At 46.2% G+C, this 19,628-nt stretch overlaps 1 protein-coding gene across 2 annotated transcripts; it reads right to left on the minus strand.

Moving 5' to 3' along the window:
* Positions 1-4,614: 4,614 nt before the first annotated feature.
* Positions 4,615-19,428, minus strand: SLC6A14 (solute carrier family 6 member 14). Of its 2 annotated transcripts, XM_074147033.1 has the most exons (15): positions 19,332-19,428; positions 18,920-18,933; positions 18,102-18,264; positions 16,194-16,325; positions 14,473-14,634; positions 13,028-13,163; positions 12,180-12,312; positions 10,215-10,355; positions 8,907-9,135; positions 8,698-8,823; positions 8,244-8,362; positions 6,916-7,015; positions 6,568-6,677; positions 5,388-5,555; positions 4,615-4,764 (listed from the first exon to the last, which is right to left on the minus strand). In XM_074147033.1, exons 1-15 carry the CDS (start codon positions 19,426-19,428, stop codon positions 4,615-4,617), a joined length of 1,980 nt encoding a protein of 659 aa, XP_074003134.1. The 2 variants fall into 2 exon arrangements, with proteins under 2 accessions (XP_074003134.1, XP_074003135.1); XM_074147034.1 differs by lacking the exon at positions 18,920-18,933 and having other exon boundaries at positions 19,381-19,428.
* Between the last annotated feature and the right edge of the window lie 200 nt (positions 19,429-19,628).

Here is a 19,628-nt window from a genome sequence, read left to right on the forward strand (position 1 = left end):
ATAACTAGTGTGTTTTTTCTCTTTAAAAGGTTGTGCCAGCATTTGCCCTGTACGCATCACAGAGCTAAAGCGGAAAAGGTTTTTCTCATCCTTCAGACAGTTGGAACAACAACTTCCTCATTCCAAATCAAGAAGCCAAAATGTCAACTTCACCCTCACCTCCCTTCCAAAGCAGCTTAGATCAAAAAATACCTCTTGAAATTTAAAAAATTATTTGCTTAAATTTCATATTTTCCTTCTTTAATACTTTGTAGTCTGTATTTACTAATTTTCCAAAACAAAGACCATTTGGACTAAAAAGCAAACACCACCAAAATCACTGAAACCAGGTTCTTCCAACGTCATCAAATCTTTTGCCCCAGTAATTTCTCTGGGACCAGCAGACATTAATTTGTTTCGCAATCAAATTTTTGGGGAATTTTCTGCTGGATCAGACTTTGTGGAGCATCCCCTACCCATTTAAAAGGTGACTCACAGGAAATAACATGATTTTGCCCTCAACAGATGGGCTGTGCAATTACCTCCTCACTCCTGTGCAGCTCCCCAGCAAGTCAGCTCTGCTCACACTTGGGTACCTCTCACTTCTCATTCATCCCCCTGCAAACAGCCACACTACGACTGTGTGGCACAACTCTGCTCCATCCCTCAGAGCCTGACTCTGGTGACGTGGTGCCTACACCAAACACAAACATGGCCGTGGACCTGAAGCCAACCACCAACAGAAAGCCCTACTATAGACCCACAAAACAATGGAAAATTAAATTTAAAGCTGAAACAAGAAAATAAAGCCTTCATTTGAAAAAACGCATGCTGCTTCTGGGTCTATGCTGATGCTTCTTACAAAAAAAATGATTTTAAAAAGAGGCCAGAAAGGGGACAACTCAGCAAGGCCACATCATCCACAGAGAGGTTGCCCAGAGAGGTGGGAGATGCCCCATCCCTGGAAGTGTTCAAGACCAGAGGCTGGATGGGGCTCTGGGCAACCTGATGTAGTTCAAGATGTCCCTGCTCATGGCAGAGGGGTTGGACTAGATGGTTTTTAAAGGTCCCTTCCAACCCAAACCATTCTATGATCTACAGGCAAGGAGAATGAGAATGGGTTGAGGCTCAGCTGAAATCTGGGGACTTGGGAGTGGAGAAGGCACAGTGTGGGGCTGGAAAGGTCCCCTTAGTGGGACAATCAGTCTGCTGAGATAATCCATGCCTGCAGAGGCTGGAGTGGCATCAATAGGGCAGCCGTGTTGGTACCGTAACACTCAGCTGGACACCATGCCGGAGTTCAACAGGAGCACCAGCCATCACCCCAGCAATCTTCTTCACAACCTGGAAAAGGACAAAAGATAAACTTTTGGGTACAGCCAGTCCGATTCAAAGCTCAGATGCTGTTCGAGAGCCGGCAGCCAGGCAGGAGTGAGTGCCAATTGACTCAGCTTTCCGGTTGAGTCTCCAGAGGCAGGGACAGCATCCCAGAGAGAGCCCCTCGCAGCCCCCCTGCTCCTGGGCAGACATGAGCACACACTGCTCTCTGCCGGTTACTGCACTGCCACGCAGCCCAGCTGGGAAACCCTTAGATGATGGGCTAGAAACTAAATAAATTAAAAAAAAAACCATTGTTTAAATTTGACTTTATGCTTATGAACAGTCTCTGCAATAGAAATAACTTTAGGGTTTTAAGTTTGCTTTCTTAAGCTTGGCCCCTAAACTAACTGCTTGACATGCATACACATATGCCAGTTGAAATAACTCTTTTTAAATGTTTCTATGTTATAGATGTGGCTTTTTAGAACCACATGCGTCTGTGCTCCCTTTCCTGACTGAAAACATACTTCAGTCTTGAGCCCATCCAAAGTGAATGTACTTCCGTTCCGGGTCTGCTCTTCTCTTTCCAAGAGCTTTGTTTTTCATGCCTGTTTAGCTTGATCCAAAGCAGAACCATTTCCTTCCCCCCCCTCCAATGCAAAAACCCCAAAACCCCAGGCATTTCAACCACCTGCCCAGCACAGAGCATCCTCCCCTACCAGGAACACTGCGCTGGTTGGCACTGCTGATGTTCCAACCCAACACAAGGGTGTTGGGCACCAGCCTGTGTAGGTGAAGAACATGCCCAGGTCTGCTGGGTCCAGCCTGCCTCCTGAGCAGCGCCAAGGGACACCACTTCTTCATGTAACCCTCAGGGGCTGTTGAACAACTCTAGCTGCTGGGCCGGGCAAGGAACATGAATAACAGCTCCTAAATACTCTTTGGGACTCCTCAACAGATGCCAGCAGTCAGCGACATAAGGAGTAAATCAGGTCATCCAAAGAAAACAACAGAGACTGGATGTATGGGGAAGATGTCAGACGTGCACACAGAGAGGCATCCCAGCTCTTCCAGGGACCATGAGAGCAAACCGTGCCTTCAGAACCATGGCTTTCTTACCTTGAAGAAAAATCACCCAAACTGGATCCCCAGCTCTTGATAAATTGTCTCCTGTTGGTCTTTAGGCGGCTTTGATAGTGCAACATCATGACAACAGTTCCTGGAAGCCCATGAGACAAATCCAGAGCAGAAGCGGCCTCAAAGGAGCCCGGTGTGCAGCAGCAGGGGCTCCCCGCAGCACAGTGAATGGGCAGCTGGTACTAGCTTCAGCATCTCTTTTGTCAAACACTCTCCTGGATTTTTTCCAGAGCAGGTTTGGCCAGCCTGCTTCCCCACCACCTCCTGGAGTGCTGCCACTCGTTACTTCTCTCTCCTTCCTGTCCCTGACCAGGTATGAACTGCTGCCCATGGTGGCAGCTCCAGTTGATGGTGCACTGGGGGCTGAGCACCACAACTCTGTAGCTCAGCCTCCCTCCCACCACCAGCCTCTCCACACATCAGGGCCAGCAACAGCACTGTTTTCTGCTGGTTCATGGATAGACCATGACCCTCAAGCAGCTGGAGTGCAGGAAAGGGTCCTCTTCACCAGCTTCTGTTACAGGGTCTAATCCCACAGTCCTTTTTATAAATTACCACTCAATTACTTTCTGTATTTTCTGAACCCATTCCAAAACTAGATCCTAACTTCTATAAGAAAAGGCTTCCTGGAGGTTGAATCTTTCCAGTTCAAGCACCCAAAGGCTTAGGGTCATAGAAGAGTTGGTGGTACTTCCCACCAACTGCCTCCCCCCAACTCCATACAAAAGGTTGAAATCTCATTTTCCAGCTTCAAAACCATTAAAAACAGAAAATCATGTTTTATTTGCCATAAAGTGTTCATTTGTCACAAAAATGCCAGTATAAAACATACACCAAGGTATGCACCTTGGGCAACAAGCCACTATCCACATTCCTTCATGTCCAGAAACAGTGACAAAGCCCTGAGAGGAAGTGACAGCCGGAAACCCTGTTGCACTGTTCCCAAGGAACCATGGTCACAGTGAGAGAGACATTCCTCAGCACACAAATGCACTCATTCCATCCATAGATCTTTTTCCCTTTATCAGGAATTCACTAGCACTACAAGTGAAGTCAGGTTCTCTTAAGCTAACCCCAAGTAGGTTAAGAAAGTAGAAGCATAAGTCTACATTCCCAAATGCATTACAAACTTCCTAACTTTTCAATAATCTCACAATATGAGCAAATTTTGGGGTGACAGCACTACAAGGCAGTTGTAACATTCACTCGGGGTAAAGGTCTGCTTCTTTTGGTTCTACCACAACACCGATAACACTGTTTGAATCTTTAAAAAGCACTTGGGGTCTCCTTTGGAAAGGAAAACCCAAGGCTAAGTGAAAGATGCAGAGAACAAATTGGGAGGTGAAACCTTGGTGAGGGCAGGAGAGCAGACACTCCAGAAATCAATGGTTGCTCTTTCATTCTACAGTGACAGAATATGAAAACACAGGATTTTTGAGTTATAGACAGATGAATGCTGAGCATGGGGCATGACACAAAAGATGGCTCTTTGGGGATCTCAAGGGGAATAATGAGAAACAGGAAGAAGTCTGCTTTTCACCATATTTCCCTTATTTCCTGTGATGGCAAATTTTTTGCCACTCAATATTTAGATGCACAGACAACATATATACACACACACACAGTGTAGTGAAAATCACATCCTGAGCAGCCTCACAACATTGACAAAGGCTTAGACAAAGCAGAATTACTTTCCCTGAGCTAGGGTGCCCACCCGTTCATTTCTGCTGGCTGTACACCTCTGCGGGTGGCAAAGCTCGGCAGCGGGTGGCAACTGCTGGGGGCACATAGGGGCATGCAAACACAGCGCCTTCGGCTCAGACTCCCTGCAGCTGGGTAGCACCAGAACGTGTCTTTATCCTCTTCCATGCCTATACCTGCAGTCCAGCTGGGTACAGGCTGGATGGGGTATGTCCAGCACACCCGGTCCATCAGCCTGGCGGGCTGCAATGCACTTTCCTGCCCTCTCCGGGGAGATCTCAGCATCTAATTTACCTGTTCCTCCCCAAACATACAGCACTAAAAAGAAATAACATGGTTTGCTTTCATCTGGGGGTTGGGTTTCAAGGGGCAGAGGGTTGACTTGCTTTTTGTTGTTCTTTTGCATCATCACTTTTTAATAGTTAAGGAATAAAAAAACCCCACACGTGTTAAAAATTTGTCATCCAAATGGCCAGCTCATTGTTGAGTGTATACGAAGCCAGACACAGTAGGAATCTCATGTTCCTTTTCCTTTTTGGGATCTACAATGTGGCTGTATCTTTCTCCTCGGTGACACTCCAGGTAGGGACCCCAGTTTGCAGTTGGTCTGCAGCAGCTTATGATGCGCTGGAAAGCAAAAAAAAAAAAGAGACATTTGACGTTTTACCTTGGTCTGGGCTATGTTTAAAGTTCAGTAAAGCTGTAACTCTAGATGTGCCCCACAACTTCACAAGTGGCAAACAAAGCACCAAAGTTTTTTTTTTTAAAATCTTTCCAAATGTCTTTGGTTTCAGTGGATTCTGGACACTGAAGCAGACAAGTAAGCAGACAAAGTTGTGACCAACAGGACTTTTTGGCAAAGCCTGGCAAGAAGACAATGCCTCAGATCTTGCACTTGCTCATTTCTGTGAGGAATGGGAGGCAAGACTCCAAAAAAATGTTACGGGGATAGAAAGCGATAGAAATTCTTCACAGAATTTAAAGCAGCTGGAACAACAACAGAAACCATGCAAATCACCATTGAATGTGTGGGTGCACTCCCAGAGAATCAGACTGTATCTTCTTATCAGAATACAGTAGGGTAAATTTGCCTCTGATGCAACTACCAGGGGTGTGTTTTGGTCTAAAAAAATCCAATTAACACACACCTCAAAGTACTGAATGTGCATTGGAGACAAAAGGACAGGCATTTCTGATAATGCCAAGGAAAGCAAGATTTGAGGCCCTGACAGCTTTTTTTCTGCCCTTACCTGACAAAGGTTTCCTTCAGCTTTAATGATTTTTTGAATAGCAATGATGGGAATCCAGATGACGCAGAAGATAATCATGCACCAGCCGACAGCGGTTCCCCAGGTTGGATATAACACTGAGCCGTAAGTGGGAGTTGAAAACGTGACCAAAGACCAGATCAAAATTGCCTATGAAAAGTGACAAAAAAAATAAAAAAGGAGAGAAAAGCAGATTTCCAGCTAACTTGAACTTGCACCATGTTTCTAAGTTGGTTAAAAAAAGGGCTATCTACAAATTCCCTCTTGCTTTCTGAGTGTGGGAATGGTTGTGCAGGATTTGGTGATAAGTCACGGCCAAGCAGTAAGACCGAAAGACAACACCGATATGTACCCTAACACTTTAAGCACATCTATGTTCCAACAGACCTTGATGTCAGAATTCTATTGAAATCTTATGTTGGAGAAATATATATAATGTTGCTGGATGAGCCCAGTACCTTTTTCTGCATATGTTTCCACATTCTGTTATTTAAGGAAATACGGAGGAAAAAAATTTAAGATGCACTGCTGGCAAATATTACTGCAGAAACAAAATATTTTATGAGCAGCATTTTCTAATCTGTAGTCTGGATAGATTAAAGGTAATGTGCTGGCCAGAGTGACTTGCCACTGGTCCTGGATTTGGGATCTTAGTGAATTCTCTCATAGAAACGTCATCCATCTACACTCACAATTAGAAGTACATCAGTAACGAAAAAGTGAGACGCACATAGCAAGACATAAAAAAAGTCTCAGATATAGGGGAACAGCTGTATATCCAAAGAGCAAACACAAGTGCCCAAAAACGGGATTTCACTCAAAGAAGAAAAAAAAAAAAATCTAGGTTTTCAAAACATTTTCTAAAGTCTGAAATGAAGATAATCCAGTGGATGGACAGTCTGGTTGGTCTGTGTTACTCCTCAGAGTGTAGATCTAACTCACCAGCAATTGATCTGAAGGTCCAGTGTCTCCTGGAGAGGACCCAAGGAGGAGCGGTATGTGTTGGAAAGCACAGATAGCACAGAGTTTGCTTCACTGGCAGAACCATACCCTGTCTTTACACGTGACTTGGGCATTCAGCCTGAATCTTCAAGTGGAAACTTCCTCAATATCCAATTACTAAGTTCTGTCCCACTAACGCAATCCAGTCACCTACACTCACCATTAACAGCACAGGAGTAATGAAAAACCAGCACATTCTCCACCACAGCCAGAACAAACGGCTCTTCTTCCCAATCATCATTTCAATGTCTTCAATGAACCTGTTTCCTCCTGTTGAAAGACAATCATAGGGTGCACGGTAAAGCAGGTGCCTCCCTTGCAGGTGGGGTTACTCCAAAGGGACAGAAGAAAGGCAATGGTCAAGGTCAGCTTCCCCAGCTCTGTGCTAACCATTAAAGCTTTTCAGCCAGTTAAGTTATAAATGCTTTATTGCAGTAATTAATTTTTAATATACACTGTGCCTGGGATTGCATAGACAAATCATAGATATTCAATGCAAGTAATTTACCGTAAATGTAGACGATGCCTATTATCTCCAGGACAGCTGCAATAAGGATTCCCCATCCAGCACAGAAGTGATCTATTAGGTTAACCCAGTAAATTCCTGCCTGTAGAACAAACAATAAAGGGGTAAAGATGTACCCAGTTGCAGTAACCTCTTTATGCAAATAAAATAAGTTGCATTGTTCAAGCCAGTTTAACTAAACACCAGTCCGAGTTTTTTAAATTTCCATTTCCTTAAGTACACATTTCTGAACATTATTTCGTTTAAATATCTGTCAGGTTGAAAAGCACACCTGACAAAATACTGTAGATTAATATAAGGAGATACATATACACACAAAGCACATATAGACAGCCAAGAGCAAAATGTAAATTTGGAACTTACTGTATTAAGGCTGGTGCTGAAGGTTTAATACTGAGCTACAGCAACAGCTATACCAGTTATCAATTCTAAAAGGCTTGTGTGCTTCTACACACACAGGTTTTCCTCATGGGTTAAACATGGCTCTAAAACACCAGTGTGAAGAGCAGGATTGGAGGGCAGGAAACAGGATTTAAGCCACTTCACATTCTTCTGTACAAAGCCCTTTCCAAGTTTCCCTGCCACCGTGTTTCATAACTTGATTGCTTGACTATACTGCATTGCTTGACTATACAACTGGCTGTTCACCACAATTATCTTATTCACATTATCAGTCTAATTGCATATGTAAATCTGCATTTCTAGATGGAGTCATTGCAGTGACCCTTCATATCCTTAAAAGCAATTGCCTCAAGAAATTTTCCACAGTATACTTAAAATTCCTTTTGTGTATGTGTATATATATATGTGCGTATACATATACACACACATACAAGAGAAGTAAGCACACAATCTATAGATGCTTGTGAGGTTTTCATGACCTGAATAGGCCATTCCTCAGACCCTCCCCTGTTTGGTCATCAGTTTTGAACAAAGAGATCCCATCGGCAGCTATCAGTGGTAGGCACGGTGCTGCATGCACACTGCACACCTCTGCGTGAGATCACATAAGTAACGTCCCGAACCGAGGAGGTTGATGGTTCACTGGCTTTATAGAGGCCTTCCATTTAAAAGCACATCTCAATTCAATAATCACAGAAAACCTCAGGTTCCTCGAGCTTGCCTCTGGGAATTTCTTATTTGCATGTAGCAAATTGCTCCACGGGACGTTGCGTTGCACACTGACAGAACTCAAGAGTCTCTCTGACCAATCCGTGCAAGCAGGAACAGTTGGAAAGGGTATTTTGACTTGAGTTCATTGCTTGCAGCATAACTAAACCCACAGCCAAAAAAAGCATTGAATGCCTTACCTGAGTAACACAGATAAGACCAAGAAAGAAGAGCAATATGCACACACCCAGGGTTACAGGGATTCTTAACTTCTTCATCACTTCAGGATATATATCATGTATAGTGGTTGTAATTGTTTCTACAAAGGAAGAAGCATGGGGTTTGAGTAGAAGTAAAATCATAGAATCATCTCGGTTGGAAGGGACCTTCAAGATCATCCAGTCCAACCATCAATCTAACTCTGACAAAAAAACCCCATCACTAAACCATGTCCCCCAGCACCATGTCACCCCATCTTTTGAACACCTCCAGGGATGGCGCCTCAACCACTTCCCTGGGCAGCCCATTCCAAGGCTTGATAACCCTTTCAGTGTAAAAATTCTTCCTAATATCCAACCTGAACCTCCCCTGGCACACAATTAGGAAAGATAATGGCCCTTTGCAAAGCCATAGGTTACTTCAAACCCCACTCACCTATGGTGGCAAACTGAGAGTCGAGGCCCAAGAGAAGGAGCATGAAGAAAAACAAGAAGGACCACAGAGGAGAAACTGGTAACTTGGAGAGAGCTTCTGGGTAGGCTACAAATGCCAGATCAAATCCTGGAAGGTAGTGGAAGGAAGGAGGTTATTGTCATGCCTTGGTCAAAGCAATCCCAGTACCAACAGCGTGACAATCAGCCTACCTGAGTCCACCACCTCCGAGACGGGTCTCTCGGACACGAACGCCATGTGTCCCAAGATGGAGAATATCGCAAACCCAGCAAATATGCTGGTGACGCAGTTGGTTACACAAACTAAAATGGCATCAGAGTAGCAGTTGTTGTGGAACTTATTGTACGAAGACAAAGCAACAAGCCCGCCCCACGCCACAGACAGGGAGTAGAATATCTGGGTGGCTGCATCTTTCCAAACCTGCCAGAAATAAGAACATGGGAATTACTGTAAGTAATTAAGTACCATAAGTAAGTACCATAAGTATTTAAGTCTGCCCCCTACAGAAGCTCCAAGGGTTTTTCCTACATTTAGCCTGAATATCTAGTTCTATTTCATATGAATTTTAGAGTAGGTGGGATATAAGCATGCTGGTGACCTTGCAGCTGCAAGCACAAACAATATCTTCTTATTATTTCCTAAGGTCACCTCCTGAGTACGTTGCCAAATACTTCAGTCTTATTGGGCTGGCCTTGAAGAAGAGATACAGTTCATTCACTTATGTGGGTTATCAAGATACAAATCTTGTCACAGTGCCAAGGAAAACCAGGACAGGGTTGCGGGAGTGAGAACTCCTTGTGCTCTCCCACTTTTGCTGCTCACACCATGACCCAGACAAACCACTTCTGCAGCCCCACTTGGCAACAAACGCTCACATAAAATACCACCAATAAACATCATGCTTAATGTTTGCTTTCGGTAAAACTGAACTAATGTTAGCATAAACCAGGACAAAAAAAATCCCGGCTGCCTTTGCACAAAGTGCCCATCTCGGTCCACCTAGTTTCCCAAGCTAATTTCTGGGAAAGGCACAGCCTGAATTTCAAAATCAAGTTTCCCTCCAACCTTTTGATAAAGTCCCTTGAAATTATCAGCAGCCAAAGCAAGCGGGACACATGCAAGAGCAATGCTTGATCCCACAGCAAGGACTTTCTCAGCAGGCTTTGCTGGGATGAAACTCCGGCACAGTCCCCGAGAGCTGCTCAGCGGCAGCAGGACAGTTGTCACCGCTGCCTGGTATGGCAGGGAGGGGGGCAGAGAGTGGCAATTTTTCAGATTGAAAGCAGCTAGAATAGGGGCTTGGACTTCTGATAGAGCTGAGGGTTGCTGAAAAATACAGAACCCAGCTGCAGATACGAAAAGCAGGACAGGACATGAACCACCACCTGGCTGGGGGGAAAAAAGAAAAAAAAAAAGAAAAAAGGGAGTTGTTCTGTAAGCGACAAGCCCGTAGAACAACAGAAGTGTGTCACAATTCCAGAGCTGGCACTGCCTCTCACCTCTGCCTCCATCAGCTTGGTGATGTTGGACTGTCTCCCAATGTAGTACTCGATGCCGTCCCGAGCACCCTCCAGGGTGGCACCTCGCACCAGCAAGATGAGCAGGATGACGTATGGGAAGAGTGCAGTGAAGTAGACAACCTGCAGAAAGAAGGGCAGGGACACACGTCAGAAGCGAGGGGACACACAGACCCCCGTGCAGGAGGAACAACCAGGTTTTGGGCTAAGATCTGCTGGTACAGATGAAAAACAGGCAACCGTGGAAGTGAAGACACACCAAGCACTAAACCATCTGGCTTAGCCGGTTCTGGAGCTGCATTCCTACAGAAGCAGAAGGCCCAAGCCACATACCCACTTTTCAGATAGCACTTGACCAGTTTCAGAAATGTGTTTTCTGACATGATTTACTACTGTAGCAGGGCCTGGACTCAACTACCCCAGAGGTCTCTTTCTGGGCAGTGCTTCTAGCAAACGTGAACTGAAAGCCAGTCAAAATTAGGTGACCAGGATGGAATTATCTTTTGCTGTGACTGGGAAGGGAAAAGTAAAAAAAAAAAAAAAAAAAAAAAAAAGCACCATGCTGGAAGCTTTCTTTACTGGGAACAAGGACTTCTAGGTTCTCTCAGACACAGATCTTTTTTGTTGTTTGCCTACACAATTTCTAGTGCGATGGGACCCAGGCCAGAAGCAGGGCTAAGCAGTGCTATTATCACACAGGCTACGTTCAACAATACTCTTGTTTCTCGAGTCTTAGTTTCAGTGTTACGTGAACAGATAATTGACCCGGTACTGCTGGTTACACCAAGCCATAGCATTGCACCATCACACGGCGAGTCTGACATCTCTGAAGACCTCCCTCATATTTGCCCGGAACAGTCAACTCTCTCTGCTCTTCATCTCTGCCTTGTTGCCGCCCAGCTAGATGCTTCTGAGTCTTACCTTACTCCCCAGAGAGGCATAACTTTGTGCCAGAAGAGAAGTGACAACAGGAGGAGCCAGTTGCCAGGAACCTGAAGAATGTGAGTTCGAGAGGAGCCATGCAGTAGAGGAACCTCGGCTGGGAAAGCAGAGAAACTCCACCCTGAAGCGCTGAGACCGAGGGCCGAAAGCTCCAAATAGAAAGCAGAATAGGAGGAGACATCAGACTGAGAAGAGACAGGCAGGAATCATGGAAAGGCACAATGACAGGAGGAATCAAAAAGGGGAAAAGAAAGAAAAAAAAATATTGGCTCAGAAAGGGTGAGAGAAGGAATGAAGGCAACAAAGATGTAAGTGATGGAGGTGCAGCACGGAGGTAAGAAAGGAGTATGGGGAGGAAGGAACAAAACCAGGAAAAGGGCCTAAGGCAGGAGAGGATGAAATTCAGCCTGCCTGAAGTCTGGAGAGGAGCTGACCTCGCCCAAGGAAAACTCCAGGCAGCCATGCTCTAGCACGTGCAAATGGGCGCTCAGCAGAGCCAGAGTCTGAAAACAAGCACTTATGGACCTGGTCCCTAAAAGCAGCATGAAACCTTGAGTAAAACCACTATTTCACAATCTGGCAGGAACCCACACACAGACATCTGTTTGCAGGACTTGACCTGTATTGTCCAAACATCTCAGCTAGTCTGGAGGTGCGAATAATTACCGGGTGTTCCCAGGGTGTGTGTGTGTACGGTCACAGGCACATGGCCACCATAACAGGCTGGGTGACTCCCAAAACTCAGCTACGATCACCTGCGTGACAGCAAGATCCCCAAATACTTGGTAGCCCTGGTGGTGCTGTGACCCATGTGTTAAGTAATTGCTGTGTAATCAGCACATTACTCATTTTATGTAACAGTTAACGAACCCAAGGAGCAGAAAGAGTCTAACGCCGAGTCCAGCAGAGGGTGGTGGGTTGGGACTCCATCCTGCCTTGTGCTAACCTTGGCATTGGAACAGCAGGATCAGGCCAAGAGTCTGCTACTTGCCCTTCCTAACTTACCTTTCCTGAAGATTTTATTCCTTTAAACAACACGGCTGCAATAATAATCCAGGAGAGGAGGAGGCAGAGGGCCAGGTACCACACGATGTTCCCAGTCTCGTCCAACCCACTGGAACGCTGGAGGGTCACTTTACTGAAAGCACAAAGGGCTGCGATGAGAAGAGGGGGATGGCAGCACACACTCCTCCTCTCCAGCCACTGCTGGAAGGAAAGCGAGCTGGTTTCTGCAGGTATGACAAGACCCTGCGGCCACTTCTAGGAGTGTGCAGTTAGAACTTAATGATTGGCATTGAAAATCTGAATACGTAACTGCATTTTTAAGGTCTACCAGACCTCAGCTCTCCACACCTCTCCCATCAGGCCTATCTCAGCTTTTTTGTGTTAACCATCAAGTACTGATGGCAAGCGAGGAGCCCAGAAGATGAATTAGTTCCCAGGAAGCCAAGGAACATGAAGCAAATCCAGACCACATGGCTAAAGAAATGGCAATTCCACAACAGGCCCAGACTCAGTGAGGTGAATACATTTTGCACAGTAACTCCTGAAAAAAAAACTATATGCCTCGCATGAAGATGCTAAATAGTCCCTACCAGGACTCTAGAGAAGGGGACTTCTTTAAGATGGATTATATTTTCAGTTTGCTACAGTTTGACTCATTTGCTTCTCTATTATTTCTTTTAAAGGGCCCAGACTTATCAATAAAATTTTAAGTCCCCTCTGCACAAATTTGCATGCCCACCCCACTTGCTAGATTGTTTCTGGACAGCAAGACAAAAATAGAAGGCACATTCAAAAGAACAGTGCATAATAAATGCAATTGTAGCGACTCCTTTAAAATATTTACGTACTTCCAGTATTGCTCACTGGGAAACTGCCCCGGTTTGTAGTTCACGGTGCCGTTCAAACACGTGAGATTGTTGCTTGTGATGAACGAGTAGTTTGCGTGAATGATTTCTCCATCTAAGGTTGCGTTGCAGTCACTTACTGAAAGCGAGCAAGAAAAAGGGGTTGTTAACACAGTCATGACCGTTATTAAAATCAGACTACTGGTAGGAAATGTTTTTCAAACTGTCGCTTGCAGCTGTGACTTTGTTAATTTGACTGTAAATCAAAACACCAAGGATCTGGTGTGCTCACCTCCACCTTTCACTTGCTGTCATGAGCGCTGGCCGAAACCAGAACAGAGGATAGGTCAGGTTGCAGCCGCGGTTACGCTATGAAAACCTTTGTCTTCAGGTCACACAACTTCATCTTACTAGGCAGAGGGCTTACTAGAGCTCTTTAAACATTTTCCTTAGGGGGGTGAGACCTGTTTGGGTTTTTTGGGGTTGGGACTTTTTTTTTTTTTTGCCAGAAGATACAGTAAAAACCTGTATGTCATGTCAGCATTTACTGGAAATATCAGCATTTACTGGAATCTGTATATCAATACTGTGTATCATCAGCATTTAATGGAAAAGTCTTGTCGAAGCCTAAGTCAGAATAGCTTCTTCAGCTCAGTTTTGTATTCCTCCTGCTCTTAAAAATGTTAGGCTAAAATATTTTTGTTTAGCCCATAAGCAGGCATCAACTTTTTGTTAAATAAACCATTTCAACTTCATTTTATGAAACGTAGGAATCTTAGAAGAGATTTTCAGACATATGGTTAAGAGAGCCACAATTACATTAACACTTTAAGTAACGTAACCCATTGTGATCCTGTCCCTGTTATTTTAATAATCTCAGAGGTTACATGGCAACACGTTTCCAGCTACTAACTACTAATTATCTCACTGGTTTCACCTTTGCCTTAAACTGGTCTGATATGGAAACTGCTGAGATAACAAGTGTTTGGCCATACATGCGCTGCCAAACATCAAGAACAATAGTGAGGAGATATGTTCTAAAGAGTTAATGGGGTGCGAAAGCAGTGCCTGGCTGGTGCTGGGATTACCACAGCCCCAGGGGAGGCAAGGGGCAATGAAGGAACCCCCGACAAAAGCTACAGCAACACAAGTATGTGCTTTGCCATAAAGCCTGATGAAATGGGAATACAGTATTTCCAGGGACTATATGTACCAGAAGAAACCTTATATTTTAAAGGGGAATAAAAAGGGATCCAACAAGGAGGTTTCAGTCCAGCTCTCTCTAGATTTCCAATCAGAACTGGTGGCAGGGAAGCAGACAAACATCACTCCCATGTGTTCAGAGACAAAGCTCCAGGAAGGACTTCTCAAGCCATGGGTAGCTGTCTTGCTCCTGTAACTTCACCCAGAAAACAGTAAAAAGTACAGGTATCTGTTAAGTACAGTACCTAATCGTGTTTTGCTGCAGAACTCGTCTGCCCAGGAAAAGCAGTCTGACCACGGCAGCACTTTTTGAAACGAAGCAAATAAGTAATAGAGCGCATAAGCAATGATAACGTTGTAGTAGATTGCCACAAATGTTGAGATGATGACCATCGTGACGCCCACTCCTAGGAAAGAGAAAGACACAATGTCTTAACTACCCCAAATTTGGGTTGGGGAAAAAAAAAAAAAATTAATGGCCTACAGTTGACTTTTAAGAGGACTACTTGGGAATAAGTAGAGGGGTTTTTTTTTGTTTGTTTTTTAAATAATTTTTAACAGCAACCAAACAGGGAAAGGATAAAGCCAAGAAATTAGGGTTATGATCCAAACTGACTACGTCAAATATAGTTTTGACAGAGCTGGAATCGGGCCCACAGAAAAATTTGACTAGTCACTAAGTCAAAGTCTAAAAGAAAAATTCAGTATTTTTCTCTCCCAGTTCAGCGGGAAGCTTTGATTGCTTAGCAAAATAAAAGAAACTATACTAGGACCGACCAAGCCATATTAAAGATCCCACTGTAATGAATGGTTTTGCAATAAACGAGAAGCAACACAGAACAGTAAATCAGTGCCAATAATACTTTGTTAAAATGAACTTTGTTCTGCAAGTTTGGGAAATTCTGCCAAACTGTCCCAATCATCTTAGAGACTATATTTATAAGTTTATATCTTCACAGACACGTAAAAGATTTGCTATGTCTATAGACTTCTGCTTTAAAGTTAAATACACTGCTCCCTTGAAAGGCTGCTTGTGCTGCAGAACGGAGACGGGCAAAAAAAAGCAGTGTTCAGGCAACCAGCCAGAGAGTAATCCCTTTTGTTTCTGTTGAAGGTGGCAAGTGATATTCTTATTGAATCAGAAAGAAACTTCCTTGTTCCTATATTAATTCCTCCAACAGATAAAGAGGACAAACAAGAATAATTGCATAGTCCTTTACACCCAAGGGTACAAGGCCTGGATGGATAGGAGTGCGTAGGGCACACGGTTAGTGGTCTCCAAGCACATAAATCTCCCTATGAAATTCAAACCTTCACAGAGGGTGGCAAACTACCGCTACAGAGCTCAACTATTTCTCTTCTTACAAGAGGCACCTCACCTCAGGAAGCCAGGGTCTGGCCTGTTTTATCAGGCCAGCAGATGACCCCCAGGCGGTGGGTTGGACGGATGCGTACACAGCACTGCATGAAGCAACCAGACCCACCTGCCTGTGGGCTAACACAGAACCATCCCCTCCAACATGAAACTGCCTTGCAAAGCTACACAGGACGTAAAGAGTAAAGAAACAGCGATAAAGTTCACTCCTATAAATGATCTTCAGTCTCTTGCAGGCAGTGCCAGGTGTTCAATGGAGGCTTCCCCTCGCCCAGCACAGGGGGTGGTTTCCTCCTGTCCTGCCAGGACAGCCGCAGCTCGGTGTTCTGCAGAACTCTGGGAGAATCACTGATAAAGCCTCAGAACTGACAGCCTTTTGGGGGAATCTTCCATACGCATCTGTTGAGATACGCACCTGACTGAATAATGAGGAAGATCTACCTAGGAACATAACCCTGACCTTGTAACCGTGGGAATATTCTGTACATGGAAACCAGCTTCTCAGAATTAGTAGCTTCGTGAAGAAATCATTAATTCACATCTGTTTATTACTAGGATAAAAAAGATCTAAGGAAACTTTACAATACTGACCTTGAAACAATGGTAATATTCTCCAGATGGAAATTGGCCCAAGACTGGCAAACTGCCCAAGGGAACATTCCATGAAAAATAAGGGCAAGCCAGCTAAGGCCAACATCAGGGCATACGGGATTAGAAAAGCACCTGAGAGGAGAGACGGGGTGGGGGGGGGAAACCACAAACACACACAGAGAGAAAACAATGAATCTTTCAGTATTCACCACAGTTCTAACACATTTTATATTCCCCGCTTTTTCCCCTGCTTCAAATATCCCACCGTGGGGGTTTTGATTTTTGCAGAATGAAAAGATTTGTTTCTAAATCCTGTTTTCTGTAAGACTAAAGAGTACCCGCAATGAAGGGACACCGGTCACCAGGAGAACTGGCGATTTACGTGCAGGTGGCTTCTCTTAATGAATTAAAAGAATTTTACAAAAACTATCAAAGACAAACTGCTCTCATACAAGCAGGAACACTGCTCAGCTGCAGGCACCATCGGCTTTGTCCGCTTCCTAGTTTATCTTCCAGCTTTTAACTTAAAAAGGAGCATAACCATTCCTCCATGTCATTTAGCTGTGATTTGCAACTGCCCTGTTCGAGTAGCTACTGGTCATCAAAGCACGACAATTATTGTCTATGGCTGGCTGGCTCCATGTCCAACAGCACCTCAGCGGGGCTCTTGTTCAAGGCCACTTTAGAGTGCACATTAACCTGATCTCAATGACAGTCCTGTTCTGTGGAAGGAACTGGCACTTCTTTGTGTGTGTGCAGAAGGCAGGGCAAGTGAGGGCACAGGTTTCCTAAACACGACCCGATGTCCCTGCAGAAATCTGTCCGCTTCACTCTCGGTGAACTTAATGCAATCGAGGACCCAGGAACTGCAAGAAGTAAATAGTCCCACAGAATTAACTGGGTTACTCCCGTGTTTTGAAACAAGGATGTAACAGTCATCTTCATCTGCCATGGGCAAGGGGCACAGAGCGGGACACAAGCAGCAGCACAAATATGCTTTATATGCAAAGCTTTCTGCTGCAGCAGATAAGAAAAAATAAATCTAGTAGGAGGGCCAATGTCCCGACTTATTTTTTTTTTTTTCAGTTTTGTTGAAGAAAATTGTAAGTAATGCAGCCCTGCCAAGCTCACTCCAATAACACTTCTGTACCAAGAATGCCACCTTGTGTTCCACATGCAGCCATAAGGGCTGTGCTGCATTTACAGTCCAGAATTTGATTTCCAAGGACTGTCAGGCAGAGCAAATAACTACATACATGTAAGTCCTCTGCAGTTACTTAGTGTTCACGCTCTCTTTAATTACTACTGGTTGCTTGGCAAGTAGATAAAGCTCTGGAATAGCAGCCAGGGAAGCCAGTGCCTCCACTTGGCTTTGCCACTGGTTCATTGTGTAAGCAGGTAGAGGCTCTCTCTGCCTCACACTCCCCAAGTATCTGATGGGGATAATTACTGAGCTTGGATAATTATTCCAGCTTAGCTTGTTTGCCTGGCAAAGCAAAGGTGCAGAGGGGATTTGGCTGCTTTCTACAAACATGTCAAGGAGGTAAGCACTTGGGAGGCAGAACAGCTATTTCGGTAAGTAGAGGGCATTGGCACACTGCCAGAGATGCAATGCGGGTCATGAGTGCATCAGAAGAGTTCTGGAATTCTCAGGTGGAAGTTTGCAATTAAAACTAAATACTGTTTCCCTTCTCAGCAGATACCCAAAAAGCAGAGATGCCCCCTACTCCTCTCCCCATTCCCACCAGTGCGCACTGTCCCACTTCACAGGGTGATGCTCACACCCAGCTTTGACAAAACGTGCCCGGCCTCGAGGGGACAGCCCTCCTCTCTCCTGGGGACAGCAAGGTGTGCCTCCCCCCGCTTCCTTCCCCCCCCAGCCCCGACACCGCCACGCAACACAGGTACCTCCGCCGTTCTGGTAGGTGAGGTAGGGGAACCGCCAGACATTGCCCAGGCCCACAGCATAGCCCACCATGGAGAGCAGGTAGTCAGCTTTGCTTGACCAGTTGCCACGCTCCACATTCTCATCGCTGTCACCGGCATCTTTTTCATTTGACAAACTGAAGTCCTTAGAAGAGAAGTAGAGGGAAGGTTCAGGATCACCCCATAGGCAAGCAGGACAGTCACATCCTCATTTCTCCTTGGTATCACTGGGCAGGGCAGCCAGACAGGGTGGGCAGAGCTGGGTGGGCTGCCAGTCCAGCTGATCCTGGGCAGGATAGCACAGACCTGTGCGAGAGGTTCCCACCAGACAGCCCAAACAATCTTCATGGCCAGTTTTGTTCTGCTCCTGCCTCAGTCCCCTGTGCTGTCAGCTCCAGGGGACTCCCTGGCTCTGCCCCTGCATGTGCCCAGATGCCCCCATGCTCGTTCAGATGGTCACACCAGCACATACCTGTACTCCCACTTTAAAAAACACCTGCCCAGGTGCCTCTCACACCTGCCAAAGTGCTCATCCCAGCTCATCCCTCTTTACCTACCCTAGTGCCCTCATATTCCCACACCTGCCAGGATCTCACCTGCCCAGATGGTTTCATACCTGCCCGGGTGCACCATACCTCACCTGCCCGACGCTCCTATAGCTGCCCAGGAACCTGTACCCTACTTACCTGAGTGCACCTATGGCTACCTGGGCATCTCCGTACCCTACCTATTCAGATGCACCCACACCTGGCCATGTCCTCCTACACGTGCCCAGGTGCCCCCATACTCCAGTATCCCACCTGCCCAGGTGTCCCTATACCCCACCAGCCCAGGTGCCCAAGTACCCCCAGTATCCCACCTCCCTAGTTGCCCCCATACCTGTCCAGGTGTCCCCATATCCCACCTGCCCGGGTGCTTTCATACCTGCCCAGGTGCCCCCACACCCCACCTGCCCAGGTGCTTTCATACCTGCCCAGATGTCCCCATACCTGCCCAGTTGTGCAAGTAACCCAAATACCCCACCTTCCCAGGTGCTTTCATACCTGTCCAGGTGTCCCCATATCCCACCTGCCCAGGTGCCCCCATACCTGCCCAGATGTCCCCATACCCCACCTGCCCAGGTGCTTTCATACCTGCCCAGGTGCCCCCATACCCCACCTGCCCAGGTGCCCCCATACCTGCCCAGTTGTGCAAGTAACCCCAATACCCCACCTGCCCAGGTGCCCCCATACCCCCGGCCAGCCGCTCCCGGCCACCTCACCTTCTTCTTCCCGCAGGAGAGGAAGCCCGGCAGGCTGAGCATCCCCATGGCCGCCGCAGCCGCTCCGCTCTGCCCGCGCCGACCGGCGCCCGGCCCTTTATGGAGCGGCTCCCGCCCGCCCCCCGCCGCCCTGCCGGGAACCGCAGCCCCTGGGCTGCCCCGCGGCACCTCCCGCCCCCGGGGCACCCCCGGCCCCGCGCCCACATCCTCGGGAACACCCTCTCAGCCTCCTGCCCACTTCCCCTCCG

Source organism: Numenius arquata, chromosome 5 (genome assembly GCF_964106895.1).
Source record: "Numenius arquata chromosome 5, bNumArq3.hap1.1, whole genome shotgun sequence".
In the NCBI taxonomy this organism is placed as follows: Eukaryota; Metazoa; Chordata; class Aves; order Charadriiformes; family Scolopacidae; genus Numenius; species Numenius arquata.